Source organism: Argopecten irradians, chromosome 13, assembly GCF_041381155.1.
Source record: "Argopecten irradians isolate NY chromosome 13, Ai_NY, whole genome shotgun sequence".
NCBI lineage: Eukaryota > Metazoa > Mollusca > Bivalvia > Pectinida > Pectinidae > Argopecten > Argopecten irradians.
In genome coordinates, this window is record NC_091146.1 from 18,220,092 (window position 1) to 18,237,997 (window position 17,906).

The 17,906-nt window shown below is 33.1% G+C and overlaps 1 protein-coding gene across 1 annotated transcript; it reads left to right on the forward strand.

Moving 5' to 3' along the window:
- The first annotated feature begins 1,733 nt into the window (after window positions 1–1,733).
- On the forward strand, window positions 1,734–17,524 carry LOC138306264 (hemicentin-1-like). Its single transcript, XM_069246674.1, has 18 exons — window positions 1,734–1,859; window positions 2,730–2,777; window positions 3,893–3,978; window positions 4,936–5,010; window positions 5,738–5,828; window positions 6,523–6,737; window positions 6,989–7,148; window positions 7,920–8,041; window positions 8,280–8,448; window positions 9,667–9,839; window positions 10,135–10,279; window positions 11,176–11,294; window positions 12,094–12,271; window positions 13,029–13,156; window positions 14,199–14,346; window positions 14,694–14,812; window positions 15,707–15,863; window positions 17,442–17,524. Exons 1-18 carry the CDS (start codon window positions 1,808–1,810, stop codon window positions 17,456–17,458), a joined length of 2,202 nt encoding a protein of 733 aa, XP_069102775.1. The 5' UTR covers window positions 1,734–1,807; the 3' UTR covers window positions 17,459–17,524.
- Window positions 17,525–17,906: the final 382 nt, after the last annotated feature.

The following is a 17,906-nucleotide window of genomic DNA, read 5'->3' on the forward strand; positions in this document are numbered from 1 at the left end:
CGGGGTTGAGCGTATCGTAAACTATTTTGATCACATCAAAGTTTGAAAAGCTGACAAAAAATGATAATAGGTGTGATATTATCGTTCAAATCTTGTGACAATAAGTTGAGTATACCTATCGTCCAGTATTTCAAAGAATTAGTATGTTACAATACTTGGAAACTTGACAATTAAGACCATTTATTTCAAATTAGAACATAGTTTTAAGGCCTAAAATTGAATTGGCAATAATTTCCTATTAAAATCCATCATGACCGGACAATTGAATAGTGATCACATCTAAACCACTACTTCAATAATTTCACGAGTAAAGATAATTTTCATATATACGAAAAGTCAAAATACTCACCGAATCGATTTACATTAAATAAATCAAAATGCAATGTTTTGAACAATTTCAAGTGTATTATCGACACTACAGTAAAATTGGAATAGTCCATGAGAGGAAATTCCCTGTCTTCTATTTCATTCAATGCCCAGTGATGTATATCGAATTGCAAAATGGTTTCTATTATAGTTTTGTTTCCTGATAAGTACTGGACCTATTTTTTTTGGAAGTTATTGTGTCCGTATCTGTTTTTTTTTTATATTAGAATTTCTGCATCAAACATTTAGTGACCTTTCATACTATAAGACGTATAATATAAAGGACGATTCACAGTTTGATCTGGTTATTGTTATTTATAACTCCCACTCCTTTTCTCGCATCAAATAGTAAAGAAATTATACGGATATTCCTGGGTTTTTTAAGTTAAACATAAAATATCTAAAGGTTTTAAATATCAAGTTTATTTTTTTAACCTTCATCTTCTGCAACTTCACCAAAAGGAATATTTTATATTTGTTCAATCATAGCTTATTGTAACCAATATATATTCTGATATCTGAATAAAATCATATATCATAATAATGATCTATACACATTTTCTATACAAGTAATACTTACTGATGCATATGTTGTATTGGAAAACTTTAAACCAATTTTCTTTCGCGAGCGATTTATTTTCCCGAATTTCGCGAGCAAGATATATTCGCGAAAACTTATCTCCTCGAATTGATATCTTTCACAATTCTTGTGCGATCAAATTCCCATTATATTCCCAATATATTTCCATTTATTTTTAACCCGCGCAACTTAATCTCTACGAAAATGTTTTGAAGCAGAAATCGCGAAACTATGTAGCCCGTAGCATGTAAAATAAAATAATATTTAATGTCAATTTGTACGTTGCATGTCCATTCATTTTATTGCAACTGTCGACCTGATAAACTGATGATACACAACAACAATGACGGTGGTTAGTTGTACTTACGTCTCATAAATCTATATAATTTTAAAGTATGTCTAAATCTGATTTGATAAATAATACTTTACAAAGAAACTGAAAAATAATTAAATTTGATACTTGATTATAATTAAAGAAAAAGTTATCAAGATATTATGAACCCAAAGAGCAAAAAGTAAGAACTGGCATAGACAGGTTCACATCCGTAAGGGAATTAAATTTTACTTTGGCAATTAGGTTTCAACTTAGCATGATGGCTGTAAAATATTATCTGCAAATTCAAGGTGTGCTATCATGTGGCATATAAAAAAATAAAAAATGATAGTATAGAGACGTTGGACAATTATGCATTTTCTACTGGTAAATATTGAGCTTTTGGTTGAACGATGAACTGAAAATATATTGCAGTGGTCGATTAATACACCACAGGTTTACAAGGATATTATCTAAATCAAGGTAACAGCGAGTCCAACAGTACACATCTTATCAGTGCCCATATCTCCGCCATATAAACATTGGCAATGTCAACTCAATTACCCAACACCATGTCCGGAATTGTAACTGCCTGTTTGTGTAAGTTTTATTTCAACATTTTCAAAAATATATTGGTTTAGAAATTTATAATTTCGATATGCAATGTCTCGGTGCGTTCGATATGAAAACAAATGAGTAGCTTTGTGACATTTTATTCACTTATATCATATAATAGTCTCGAACTTTCCACCGTTATCTTATCTCTCTATATATATGCATACTAATCAGATTATGTAAAATGCCAGATGGGCATGAGATGACGTTCCATAGTCTCGCAGAGTTAATGAAAGAAAATCAAATTCAATCAAATAATTCTATTAACACATAGTTCCGCATTGATGAATTTGCACATATATTTCCATTTTTGTTATCCAAGGAAGTCTTAAAGTTAAGTTGAGGTCCATGGAACTGACATAAGATAAGTCAACTAGCATTCTACTTGGTTCAATCCAACAATCACTCTCTATTATTAGTTAAACAATACATGTTTATGGTCCATTTCTGTTAATCAATCCTAGATATATTTGTAGCCAATTGTCCTTGCATTAGATAGTGCCATCAGTGTAAACTTGAACTGTCCTTACGTATTGCTTACGATATTACGATGACTTTATAGGAGCTAAGAACTCTTTTGTCCCACCCCGAAACCTAATACAACTATGTCTTGGATATCACGCGACGTCATTTTAACCAGTATCAATACACGCTTCTTGTATGTGGCCGGAAAATGTAACTACATGTAGATGGTTTCATATGTATAGGTCTAACCTGTTTTGCTCAAATATTGTTTTGATTTGTTAGAAATGCAGTGAAGTCTATTTCTTAATGTCAGCTAGATTCAATTTGAGTTTATAAGTAAGTTCTCGTTATTTTAGTCTAATTTTAACTTCATTCTCATTTCTGCAACAGATATTTGTTTGGCCACGGTATTGGGGTCTGTATACGTGCATGCAGGTGGTAAGTTGTACAGAATGGTGACTTACTTGCAGTATTACTGTTTACGTGACAATGTTCGCGATGGGGAATTTACTCTTATAATAGTAATACTCAAAGGTCGCTCGATCGCGAATGTATAAACTTTGTTGCTTAATGTCTAGAAGTGTATATATCGCAAAAATTACATTACCGCAAAGGTTTTATGCATGAAAAACGTGAAATTAAGCACTCGTAAAACTTTTCACGTATACAGTTTAATCAATATATGGTTTTGTGTCATCAAAACACAAAGATAGATCTAACTTAATCACCCTTGAAGACACCTTTAGGCTCTTTTAAAACGAAGCCTAGATTAGTCCATTACGAAATGTCAGGTATGCATGAGTTAATAATCGCACTGTTCATTTACAGAGTTCTCCTATGTTGTATAGTGACAATATTATTTTGTGAGGGAACCGTAAGTTGGTTTCTTAACAAAGACAAAATATCGTTACGCCCCAATTAAAAAATTCATGAAAATACTTCAATGGATAGCGTAATGCATGAATTATACAATGAATTATTCTGTAAGTAAATTGTGCGGCCGCTATATTTAGTTTCCCACTGAAATTCGCGAATTCTAAAGAGTAGCAAATATTACTACAGTACATTACTACTAGTAGCAAGTATATAATATTCAGAACTTAATTTGCATACCTAAAAACTAGGGCCCAGTTTAATGAACATTCCTTAATCTTAAGTAATTCCTTAACTTAAATCTTCAAAGGAAGAAGTTTTTTTAACTTCTGTACTGCTGCCCTACGTGGAATTTGAAGTTAAGGAATTTCTCAAAGTTAAGGAATGTTCGTGAACCTTGGCCCAGATTTAAAGGAATTTAAGGAATGTGTTAACAATGACACATGACCTCTGTTCAAAGAATCATTATAGGACATATTTACCCAACTAATTTAAAGTGTTTTAGACAGGGTATTGTATCTGAACACGTGTTACGATACAATCACATCCCTTTATATTCAAGTTTAATTTATAATTTAGAAAAAAATATAAAAAAACATAATAACGTCATCCAATCAGCGCCGACGTTACAATTTCCTTTTGTTTTTACAACTTACGTCATGTTGTGTGTGTTTAACCAGGCATGAGGCTGGAATGTTACATGTGTCATGACGTCATGCATCCATCTGACTGTAACTACACCAGAACAATGTGCGGGGAAGATGACGTAAGCATACATGTTTTTTTTAAGTTCCAATATCCAAATATTTTCGTAAGAAGAATGTGAGCTGCATTTCAGTAGTATTTGAAATAATACATAGCCTATCTTAGTCCTGTCTTCATATAGGTGGTGCAGATACCTATATGGTTGGGGTGTTAAGGTAAGATGAGATAACTCCCTAATGAAAAATATGTTATCATTATTTGTATCTTTTATAACTTTTTACATGGTCATTTGTTCATCAATTATTTGTTTCCAAAATGACATGAATTTAATTACTTCATTTACAACAACATATATAAGCTATAACTATATCTATATCACAGTTCGTATATATACATGTAATGCATTAGTTGGATTTTATTAGTAGAAAAAAAATAATCTGCTATATGATGAGAAAACGTTATATTACTCGTTGCAAACTTTTCTATTTTGCATAATTTCCATCGATAGTATTTTAAATTCTATAGCACTAGAACAGTGTGGTAGTCTATCATGTAACGCCGGCGTGTATGGATTTTTATCAATCTGTTATTTCTCCAATTAAATAATTACTTTGAAAATGCAATATCAATGAACAGTGGTTGAAGCAATTGAAGGAGGAAACAATTTTGACAACTGTACTCTCATATCATCTTGGTTATGTTCATAGAGAAATGACTGTCGTTGAGTTTGGTAGGTTCATCGAGATATAACACAAAAATCTGAGTGTAATCTCATCATAAACCGCTTCGCGTTTTATTTAGAGTACACTCAGAGTGTTGTGTTATTTCTCCATAACATTAAAAAAGTATTCAAGTTAATTCTTAAATACAAATAAAATGATATGTTGCAAGGAACAACATGTAACCATTAGTTTTTTTTTATTGTTTTTACATCTCTCAATGTAACCTGGAATTCGTTCTAATATAAAGTACAAAACCAAACTGACGAGATGTATTATTATTTGTTTTTCTCCGCCAGTATTGCTCAGCTTATCAGACTCCTATGGGCCCCAATAGTGAGATGAGGTTTGTTGTCGGATGCTCATCAAAACAGGTATGATCCATCTTTAACATTTACTGTTTAATAAATACACACAAACCCTTCTCTTTTCTACATTTATTTATTTTAATATGTTAGTTTTAGTAAAACAAAATCCGTTTAGAAAATGTGTGCTGTATATCAGTTCGAATATTAATATCAAAATGCAACAAAAAAGAAACAAAATGAAAATAAAATTAACATTAATTTACTTTAAGATATCTCATTATTTCATTTAGCAAATTTGAGCCCATTGGCGATAGAGTATAACATATATCACAAATAGTATCTTTACAATAAATCATTATATATAAATATTCTACCATAATTAATCAAAACTGAACATTATATAACTAATCATTAGTATATGTTACTTTTTATAACGCCTAAATTATATACTTAAGATATTTCGTAGTATCGCGTAATTGCAGTTACCAAAACCAAAATAATGGAAATGTAGATGTCAATGCATTAGATGAGTGAATCAGTCAAGCAAATAGAAAACATATACTGTATTGTTGTTTGATGTCTTAGATACTGATTCTTAGTGATTTTGTTCTTGTATAATCATTATCCAACAACTAGGATTCAGTTACAGGTTTCATATCTTGTCAATCATGTTTCACTTTTGTTGGTTTCTAATTACGTGGTATTCAAAATGAACATAACGAAATCTGAACTTAGTGAATACAATTAACAATGTAGGAGAGAACTGAATATATGCATATATATTCTGTTGTAGCTTTGTAACGCCATTTCTGGAATGACTGGGAACACAATGTGTTCTGAATGTTGCAATACTTCGCTGTGTAACAATGAACTATGTGAAAAGAGTAAGTCTTCCAATATCATCCCCTATTCATTCTATTCAATCCCTCCTGCTATTTGTCCTTTTCGATCTTGACCCATCCTTCTCACCATTCTGTCCTTTCGCTATCTATCTTTTTTTTTCATTAGTCACAATCACTTAAGTTTTCCTTCATATTTCTTCTGTAGTAGTACGAGGCTGTGTTATGAAATTCAATTTAGGTTAAGTGATGGTCATTGCACATATGTAGATACATGTAATTTGATAATATATCATCCTAGAAGTCATATATAGGAAGTTATTTCAGATGTAGGAAATTGTTACTCAATTATTGTCTGATATCACTTTAGAATATTGATGTTTACGCCATTTCTGCGTCCTAGAATCGAATATATAGGATATTTGGGATATTCTTTAAAGCACACGCAACACTATACTTAAGTACAGCAACATACAGACGTTAATACCTTACACACGGACACATGGAGACCAATTTATGAAAATGTATTTTAGTAGACGGAGACGTATGATTGTAATTCCCATCAGGATGATTAGGGCTGAACTGTCCTTGGTCCTACATACTAAGAATGCATATTGGTGAAATTAAAAAAAAAACATTGAACGAAGTCAACGCTTCATCTTTATTTACCGTTTTTTGCCAATAACCCTTCTTTGAATCCTGAATTATTACCAGCTATTGACGTCCTACTACCTTGTAGAAACAACAATTGTTCCACCAACTACAACAACACTTTTACCATCCACCAAGGATTCAACAACATTGCCTACCACAACCCATGCCCACCATATATTCTACCATCCGCCTGTAGCATCCATGCCCAGCCACGTGACCCATGCATTCGGAAGTCATTTTTCTTTGACATGCCAATATTCAGGAAGCCGATTTCCTACCGTTAATTGGTACTACAACGGAGTATGTTTACATTAACCTGCTACTTCTGCTATATACACTAACAAAGTCAAATTAGATTATATGAGGATATAACTGATTCATTCCAAAAACGTGATCATTATGACGCCACTAATATTCACATCGTAACTGAGTACCGTCAAAATGGCTGTCCTTTTATATTTCGAGTCAATAAAACAGAATGTTCTAACTATCCTTCAGTTATTATCGCTATGTCTTTAGTGTGCGTGTTGTGTTTCGTCTCTTTCGTTTAGAATGCTACTCTCCCTCAAAATACCATGGTAAGCAAGCATGGTAGGTCCTCCGTTCTGTACATATCTAACGCTACACAGGACACGGGTGGTAGATACAGTTGTGTGGTGGTCAACCAGTATGGGAATGCTACAGCTACTACAGATGTAATTATCACTGGTGGTAAGTTTCAATAGTGATAATGCAGTTGTATCTATAAACATTTTTTTCGTGTAAAAAATAGTGATACATTTTTTTACCTTTTAATCGATATATATGGTGTTATACCACCCTGGTAGAATTGAGTATTTCCCGACGCCCTTGGTCATTATTTGATTTTGCCAGGGTGGTATACCACCATATGAACCGAATCAAAAGTCCATAATGTTCATATAAGATGTGGTTGTTGTTTTACACCTTCATAGTGAATATAAGAGAACTGCAAGAAGCACATTTTCTAAATATCTATACGTCAAGATATTGTGACGTCACAATCGCAGTATCGGCTTAGGATTGACGTCACAATAGGTATCCCGAATCTAACATGACGCCACAATATGAATATTGACTCGGTATTTCTACAAATGAAAACAAACACATCGATATGTTAAAAATATCGACCTACCCGTAAGAGTGTACAAGCCAAGGAAATGACAGCATTATCTAATATCATTTTATACTAATGCAGTTTGTCTACTGAATTCATTTTAGATCAAAATAATTTTTAAAAAGAAATTTAATGCAGTATTCTAACTGCTATTGTTGTTTATTCTCAGAATTTTTTAGGTCCTTTTCTAATTTAATTTCAATGTTAATCTTTATTTTAAGTTAATGCAGTAACAGCAATTGTTTTTCGGAAGCATTTATATTGTCAAGGAAACATAGACCCTTCCTTTTTATTTTGTGAAAAAGAATTGCCATAATGTATAACATTTTCGTTCTATTTTATTTCAGTAAAACCGACATTTATTGAAAGACCTCCACCTCATATGGACATGTTTGTTGATATGGAGTACAGTGTCACATGTAGGGCTTCGGGAATGCCCACACCGATAATACACTGGAGTTTCAACATTGTTAGTTTATTAAATTTTGACAAGATATGTTTGTATCATGATCCAATAAGCTCAGTACAAAAATTGTTTCACAAAATAATTGCCTTTCAAGTATTAGTCTCTACAGTACAATTAAACAAGCCAATACGTGGTTAAAATAAGCATGGGAATTAGTCTAATCTGCCGGTGATTCTCGTCAAAAGATCACGTCACATTACTGGCAGTTGTTATGAAAATTGATAAATCGTACGTTTTCCAGCCACATCCATCGATGTCAGCCTTATCCGCCCTCAACACTAGCCAAGACCAGACTACACTGCACATCACCGATCCCCCGATGGACTTGGCTGGCGGTTTTGTGATGTGTACCTACTCAAATGCTTATGGATCTGTATCAGCAAAAATGACGCTCTCTGTCAATCAAGCAAGTAAGTGAACAATTTTATTTAAATACTGATCCGGATAACCACTTCGTTCAACAAGGATCTGACAACATCCCATAAGAGTTCATGTTCGGATGACCTTGATAGCACGCGTTCTTCAGATTAAATGCATCTTCTACTCCTTACTTAATCAATTGCAAACGCTATTTCGTCACAGTGTTACATTTAGCTTTGTTGTGCTCTTCGGGCGAGATGACTACGTACACGAAAATTAGTCTGACACATTTTTTTTCATACTGTTTCCTCCTTTTTTAAGATTTCCATTTCCAAAGGTTATCTCATCCCTTCATTTAGTAAAATTTGTGGTAATGTAAAGGTCACCAGTGACCCCAACGAGATGTTGTCAGATCCTTTTATCAAGTTTGTGATAATAAGGATCTGTACTTTAATCAGATTGGTAAGTGGGATGTACATTCTAAAACTGACTGATCAATACGCAGTTTTGAAGAATGAAAAAAAAAATGAAAGTAAAACAAGGCAATTATTATATATTCTGTATTTGAGTTATCTGCCCTTGGGGTACATGTTGATTGGTACGTGACGTGTTTAAGAGTGTAGCGTAATATAATACTGAAATGTGAATTCAAATTATTTTTACCGAATAATGACGTCACAAGCGAAACTATTATGCAGGGGAGGTAACTCTGAAATCGGGATTTATTAGTTTAATGTCCTATTAACAGCCAAAAGTAATTATGTGTTATGCAAAGACAGATAAAGTCAATAAGTCAGAAAATTTGACAACTGTATCAAAGTAAAGCAGGTCATCGATAGAATACTATGTACCACAATGGCATGTGTGGAAACAAATTGATTTCAAAAGAAAACAATGTTGTTGACAAAAATAGTCAAGATATGAACTCAAATTTCTTTTTCTTTGCTTTTTTTTTTCTTTCAAAAATACTGTTCAAAGGACAGAGTAAAATATGTCCATATTGAGATGAGGCATTGAGGTATCACAATATCTTAAATCAATGACAGTTTACCATTGGTCAATCAAGCAGGCTAGGCATCGCGTCTAAATAAGCATTTTGCGTTTTATATTATATGACATTTGCTCTAATATTGAAGACATACAGTTGTGCTCGCAACCATGAGGCGTGGCTACATACCTCAGGGCGATGGTCAATCGAAATACCTTTACAGTAGTTTATGAGAATATATATTATACATAATTTATTTGAAGAGTTTAATTTTCTTTAGCTACCACTACACAAAAACCAACTACACATGCTATGGGCCATGTCCACATTTCACCTGTTCCACCGACGATTTCACTTCCGGCTAGCTTGGACGTACAAATAGGAGCAAACGTTGTCATCCCATGCAACGCCACAGGAAGTCCAACACCTCATATCACGTGGTCACAACTTCCGGTTTGTGTTCACCCTTCACCTTATATGAGATGTTACTTTTTTCTGTCCATTGTGAGGGAAAACAACCGACCATAATGCATCTTTTCATCAACAAACTAATACACTATTTATTTATCGAAATAGCACTCTTTAAATGGTTTCGAAATATTTTCGTCTGTTTGTTTTAATGATAGGAGTCCAAAAATGACTAAATTCCGTAAATATGGATAAATTCAATGGTTCTTTATTCGCATAAATTCATTTCGAAGTTAACACTATTATATAACCCATTAATCAAGCTATGTCTTAATTACAGGGGAATTTCCCTAGTAACGTACACCAGCATGGCAACAAACTTGAAATCTCTAATGCTTCTCCAACCAACAGTCGATTGTATATGTGCAAGGCTGTGAATATCCATGGGAACGCCTTAAAACTGATCAAAGTAAACATACACGGAGGTAGGTTTAAACATGAAGCATACATCTAAACCTTAACGTCCATCCAAAACAAATGAAGAAATATTCCGTTTTTACACTACGTATGGCGTGAGTGTGTTGTTTGTGTGGATTTGTATGTTATTGTCTGTACTGTACTTTATATACTGGTAAAATATATACCACTGATGAAACAAATGATTCAAAGGAATGAAGATGTGATCAGAATTGAACGGAACATATTAAAGAGTTATCTCCCTTGAAGGAAGACCTATTGTAACTGAAAATTATGAAGTTACACCAGCAAAATCATGCCCAGCAATCTTCAATAAGCAATAATGAAATAACTGTTAGTAAATTATTTTGAATCGAATTTAGTAAAGACGAAACCGAAACGTAATATATGAAAAATGTAAACATTAGAAATTCTTTCTGTATATGTGTAAGTGTGATGTGGCCATGTGACCTATGAAAATTATGATATCATGATTCACCGCTGTACGGAAATTTTGCGTTTTTCGCGTTTTTCTTTATTTGCATTTTACTTTATTACATTATTTAGCCCTTTTCGGTATAGAATGTTACGACCAGTGTGTAAAATGTCATATTGTTTTGTGAAAACAACATATTTTCGCCAACAAAATCGTCAAAATCGATATCTTCCTGAAAAACAGATTAAGTGTAATGAATAAAAAAAATGTTTTAGCTGTCGGTATGATGGTTCTGTTTGTATTCTCTGACTGAAAGTACCTGAATACAAGCGAAATTCGCGAATGTAAATCGCACGCGAAAGCAAGTTGGATTACAGTAATCAAATTTGTTTTCAGATATTTCCGTTGAGATTTTAAGGTTTCCTGAGTATCGACGTCCAGATTATGGATGATCAAATGTATATAATTTTTTTTTCATGTGACATGAAGATCCACCATCTATAACACACGCACCAATAAGTAAAAATGTTACTCACGGCGATACTGTTATCCTGAGGTGTGAGGCTAATGGAAGTCCATCCCCAACCATCACATGGACCTGGAAATCGGTAGGGAAATTTGGAGGTTATGTATCCTCTTTAGTTTTAACTACACATCGAAAAAAATCATCTTTATTTTGATTTTTCTAGTGCTTTATAGTTGTTCCTTGTAAGTGTATGCCCTTTGTTATCTTCTTTAAACAACTAAAACATGTTCTGTCGGTACGGTAATGAGAGTGTTCTGACCCGTTTGTCTTTGTAATATGTCGCAAAGTAAAATTTTACTCAAATATCATATCTGATACCTAATATTTCACAATTTATATGCTCTGTCGTTGTTGACAACTTCTGGTCAAGGACTATTTTATTGAAAGCAGAACCTAAAGAGAACAGTGCATTGCTCTCTTGATAATCGTTATTTATCTTTTTTGTCCCTTTATCTCCATGTTGGTATGAAATATTAACTTTGTAAACTGTTTTATGATTGTTATGAAGAACATGTTATTGGTGCCGTCGTTTCATACAATAGCACACGTTTAAAACCTTAAACATGATTTTTTTTAACTTTAACGACCAGCAATGTATAACAGCCAGTTCTTTATACAGAACAAGTTTGGCGAAGTGAGGAGTGTTAATTTGTACCCTCTGGTGACCCGACCTAAAGCATATGTCATATCATGCTGTCCTACTACCAGGATATCTCTAAATAAAGAGAATTTTCTGATCGGTAGTGACCACCAGAGGGCCAATATTGACAATCGCCCTTTCAACAAAAGTAAGGTTGTGTATAAACCATGGGTTTATTTTGTTGCTGGATTTTTGTCCATACAGAAATGCTGGATCGTAATCATATATTATCTCTGTACAGAAAGCTAATGGGATGGCTGTAGATGAAGGAGGCCTAAAGCTTATCCCCGGAGTATCAATTCATGACACACGCCTTACAATAACCAATGCGTTTGAGTTACATAGTGGGATGTATGTCTGTACTGCCAAAAACACGTTTGGCACTGTCACCAGTGACGCTGTCGTTAACGTACAAAGTGGTGGGTAGTTTTAATGGTTATATCCATACAGTTATATGTGCCATTTTGACGTTTATTTTAGTTCTGAAAATTATTCACACGGGCAGACAGACATTAATGTTGCCTTATAAATATGATTTACAACACTGAATGTGTGCACTGTGAAATTCCTGTTTTTTATGCCTGATGTATGACAAATTTAAATACTTTATAATTAATTATGACACTATAAAAATATAAATAAAATTGAAGACCATAACTTGTCCCCATGGTATGACTTTATTTTAATATTATTGCATTCCGGAGGAAACTAAAGTGGTTATCTATACTCTGTAAACTTAAAACCTCTGCATTGTAGGTATTGTAATTCTCCAAATGTTAGTAGCATTTGATGGCGAATAAAAAAAATATCTAAACCTTTTCTTGATTCGTGAGTATGGCAATGAATCCTTATATATATTAAGATAGTGCAGTGTTTTGATTTTTTCCCCAATATATTTGCCCTTTGATTAGACTGACGCTGAAGCTACTTGATAGTAAAATTTGTGTTCACTTTTTGTTTACACCGACGGTATCTACATGTATTCCGTCTTTGCATATTATAGAGTTAGCTCCCTTGTGGGTAAGTATCGATTGTTTCGTCATTATTTTGTGAGCGCCATTCACGTCATTTTCTCCAAAAAGTATTACGTTACGCTCGAAAACACATGACGTCACAATCAGTACCTACCGGCAATGACAGATAACTCTGTAATATGCAAATACGGAATATCTTCAGCACACGTCAACGTTCCTCCTACAATATCCATATCACCACTAATGACGTCAACGTTGTACGGATCTAACGTCTCTATTCATTATGACGTCACGGGTGATCCAGCACCTAGCGTGTCATGTTTGTATAACGTGAGTTTTTATTTATACGACCTTGTTTTGAATCATACGCAGAATATATATACATATGGAATATATTCTAACTGAATTGTATTATTACCCTGGACGAACTCCTAATGCTTCATTTTCTATTAAATCATTATTTATTACCCATGGTAAAATCTATCACTTAACAAAAAGATATTCATTACCATTTTAGGTATACGGTGGAACTCGCTTATATCGAAGTCCTTGATGAATTGGAAAACTCTCAATAAGCATATATATATTGTAAAACTTACATGATAAAAATAATTGAAAAGAAAAATGTTAATACTAATAACACCCAATACTTTGATATGTAGATACTGATTTTAGAGAGATTGATATACAGCGAATTAAAACCTTTGGTAATAGTTTCGGTTTACGAAACCACGAAAAATGGACCACGTTGATTTTAAGTATGTCTATTCCATCTTTGCATATCACAGCGTTAGTTCCTCTGTGGCTAGGTATTCATTGTGACGTCATTATTTTGTTGGTGTAATGCATTTCACGGAAAGTATGACGTTACGCTCGCAAACACACGACGTCAAATTTAATACCTTCCCGCAAGGGCAGATAACTATGTAATGTGTAAATACGAAATTGTTAACAGCTAACCCATATTTTAAAATAATGATAAATACTAGTATAATGCAACACTGGTTTGTATTGTTAACCAAGCCTGTTTTAGTGTACTCATGTCAAAGTCCTCCTCCCTGGCGATTTCATTTTACGATTCTAATTGTCTGTTAAACACATGGGATGATTTTGCACGGGAAACTTAGTAGGTTCCCCGCAGTATCCATTTTTCTCGCCTTAGAAAAAAAAGTTTAATTTGGTAAAATAAGTTTGATTGAAGCGTTTGTTTTATAAAGAACTATTGCGATTTGTTCAACTCCGTTAATATCATTATTGCATTTAATACATCATACAAAATAATGGTGTCCTAGGGAACAGAAGACACAAAAGCACAAAACCCACATTACATTTTTTTTCCTTTCCCTTTTTTTTTTTTTTTTTTTTTTGTTAGAGATCCCAATTGCCGGGGAATGTCCTGATGACACAGACCAATTTAAACGTAATTATGGTGACAGATAAAAATAGTGGACGATACCAATGTAATGCTCACAACATAGAGGGGAGCGACACTGTAGAGTTCCAGATAGAGGTTATCGGGAGTAAGTATAACAGATTAAGAAACATAGTGCGATCATATCATCTTTCGAATTCTTACCCGTTTATGTTATATATAGAGAACAACAAACTAAATAATTTTAGATAGACCACAGTATTAAAGTTTGTTAAAGTTTTATAATGTATAATTAAAAGAAAGAAATATTAGTTAGTTATTGTGTTCTATAATTAAAGTATATGTTCTCATATAATACTAGATAGAAAAAAGCTTAAACTCCAGCTATTTTATGGTCTTTGTTTTTTCTTGGAATAACCTCTCCAGAAAAATGTATCGGTGATGGTTTGTTCCATCATTAAAGCATGGTATATTTCTTTTGTTATTCTGTAACAGTGAAGCCGTCATTCATCACAAAGCCGGTAACCACCACGGTACTGTTCGGGACACATTCTAGCCTAACGTGTACCGCAGCTGGCTTCCCAACCCCTACTATTACATGGGAGTACAGATCGGTATGGTCATTCCATGAGTTCTCTATACAAACGTGTCATATTTTTCATACTCATGAATAAAAATGAGCTTTTGATATGTTATTCAATATGTTAAGTTGCTTGGGCAGAAAAACAAAGCATTAACCCATTTTTGCACTTTTTCGAGAAATCGAAATTAGTTCTCAATTCTTTATCATATTAACTAAATGAAAACAAATATGAGAAATATATTTCATGATAAGATCATTGACCTATTATTTTTCTTTTATTTATTTACTTTCTTATTGTGTACAATCTATTTATCATTTTATTATTTTATTTTTATTTCTGCTTTTATGTTGAATGATTTGGTTTCACATTATAATTTGTATATCATTCCAATACCGTGGTTTTATACCTCTTTGGAATTACTTTGGTACTATAAAATATTTAAATTAAGTCATCTGAATATTCAATTAGTTTTCTCATTAATGTCGTGAAGACGTGATATAAAACTTGGAAAAAATAGGTGTTGATTGAATGCAAAACCTAAATATTCATATCCCAAATTATACGCATTAAGTATTTGTTATCTAATGTGAATAAGTCTAAATTTGGTTATAACATTATCCGTAAAAGCCAACGTCTATCCAGTATATTTCTGGGAAAGCCATTTTTTCAATTGGCACGAACGCGAAACCTGGATCACGAAGTAATATAGAAAAGTTTAAAATAATAATACGCATTGAGCCAGATCACTAAGCATTTTCATTTATTGTTTTTTTAATTCATTTTCTATTTCTATTTTTCAATGTTCATTTTTTATTATCACTATAATTTTTCATTTGAACTAAATCGTGAAATGAAAAGTAATGGCTAACACGATACAGACTATAATGATGAATGTGTATTTTAGGTTGATGTTTGTATCTGTAGGTTAGTGGCAGTACACGGATCCCTGCTGGTACCACGACAAGTGCTGATAACTCTGTACTTACCATCAAATCTACTCAGGACAGCGGCACCTTCATATGTCACGCGGATAATGTGTACGGTCGGGCCACAGCTCAGGCATCTGTATACGTCAAAACAGGTAACGCACAAGGCACATAGTAAAGTATACGTCAAAACAGGTAACGTATAAGGCACATAGTAAAATGTACGTCAAATTAGGTAACGTGCAAGGCATATAGTAAAATATACGTCAAAAGAGGTAACTAACAAGGCACAAAGTATAATATACGTCAAAACAGGTAACGTTCTAGGTACATAGTAAAATATACGTCAAAACAGGTAACGTGCAAGGCACATAGGAATAAAATATACGTCAAAACAGGTAGCGTACAAGTCACATAGTAAAATATACGTGAAAAGTGATAACGTACTTATACAGCAGTCTGAGTAATAAAATATATGTACATGAAAGATTGAATATGTACAGTTTCGATGTATACGTCAAAATATGAAACGTTATGTTCTAAACAGTCTGGCTTATGAAATATAGGTATTTCTCACATAGCTAGCCATGTAAGATAGAGTTGTCCCATGAAAGACAGCTATGTAAGATATATCTATCTTACATAGCTGTGACGTCACAATTGCTGAACAATCAGATGACGTCATATCAGCCAAAGTTGACGTCATTTTTCTTCTATTTCGATTGATTTGCCGGATTTATTTACCATTTCATTTGTTTAATATGCATTTCAAACCGTTTTACCTAAGATTTCTTGTTTATATTTTTTAATATAAACCAAACTTTGATGAGCTCTTTCGAATGGCGTTCTTATTTTTAAAATCGATCAATTATTTAAGAAGTTAAGATTTTATAACAATTATAAAATTCAATTCAAAAATTTTCCCTTAAAATGAAATATTTGTGTATACATTCTTGCACTAATGTGGGTGTGTGTGGGTGTGAGTGTGTGGGTGTGAGGATGTGTGGGTGTGTGTATGTGTGTTTTTTATGTGTGCTCGCGAGTGATATGTGATTGTGAATACATATATATGTGTACCTGTATAATGTTTTATGTGACTGTGTACATTGTGTTGTAATGTAATTATGCAAAAAGAAAAAAAAAGAAAAAAAAGAAAAAAAAAAAGATTTTGTAACAAAATGGCTGCCTCACTTTTCGTGCAAGTAACTCGACAAGCAATGTGAGAAAATAACTCTTTCATATGTAAATTATGTAGGATAGAACTATTCCACCCTCGGGTACAGAATTTTGTGTCAGAAACCTCTGCAAGCCTCGGTTCTGACCCAAAACTCTGTACCCTCGGGTGGAATAGTTCTATCCTACATATGTACATATGAAAGAGTCATATAATAGTATAAATAGTGCTACACATTGGTACATAATGTAAAATTACATAGTGAGCATATAATTGTTAAAATGTACAGGCGGGTACACAACCCTAAAATCTCGATAGTAAACCGCAGCTTATATTCTTTAGAGTAAGTCTAATTTTCGACGTCTTTTGTCCTGTAAGTAATCCTAGACTAACTTACGAGACCGGCTTACTTTCGAAACCAACGTTGTACGTACATTATGTATATTACCCATAGTTATCAACATAATACTTATATTCACTTCATGGTATTCTATTACTCAGAATGATATTTATATCTTCTGTACATTAATTTTCTTTTTTATACTCTTTTCTTCCACAGGGTCATTAATCGGATAGATAGGTTCCAGGTTATTGCCATCGGTTTAATTTGATAAATTAATAAAACTCTGCGGTGAATAAAAACGTGTTGGTTTTTTGTGATTTCAGGGAATTGCTCTGTGAAGTATAATGTTCCAATTTGGAAATATTCCGTCTTTGCATATTGAAACGTAGTCCGCTTAACCGGCTTGTATTATTATGGTTTGTTTCTTTTGTTTTCCTTAATATATATAAGGGATAGGAAAGCCTTATAATATAGGTCTGTTTAGCGGCTACATTGCATCTATTGTGACTTATTATGTTGTAGGCGAAACACACGTCATTTTTCTTAACATGTCTGACGTAATCCTTGCAAACACAAGACGTCCTGAGATATTAAATGATTTCTTTCTTCCATTTTTGATATTTAAAATTTTATCTTAAATCCAACGAAATTAGAATAACTGTATTCAAATTCTAGACTAGT

What these genes read in the sequence shown, in the direction of transcription:
- LOC138306264 (XM_069246674.1), top strand. Translation starts at nt 1,808, where the DNA reads ATGTCAACTCAATTACCCAACACCATGTCCGGAATTGTAACTGCCTGT. An exon ending in TACACTGGAGTTTCAACATT is followed by an intron (nt 8,042 to 8,279) that starts GTTAGTTTATTA and finishes TACGTTTTCCAG; the next exon opens with CCACATCCATCGATGTCAGC. An exon ending in GCTCTCTGTCAATCAAGCAA is followed by an intron (nt 8,449 to 9,666) that starts GTAAGTGAACAA and finishes AATTTTCTTTAG; the next exon opens with CTACCACTACACAAAAACCA.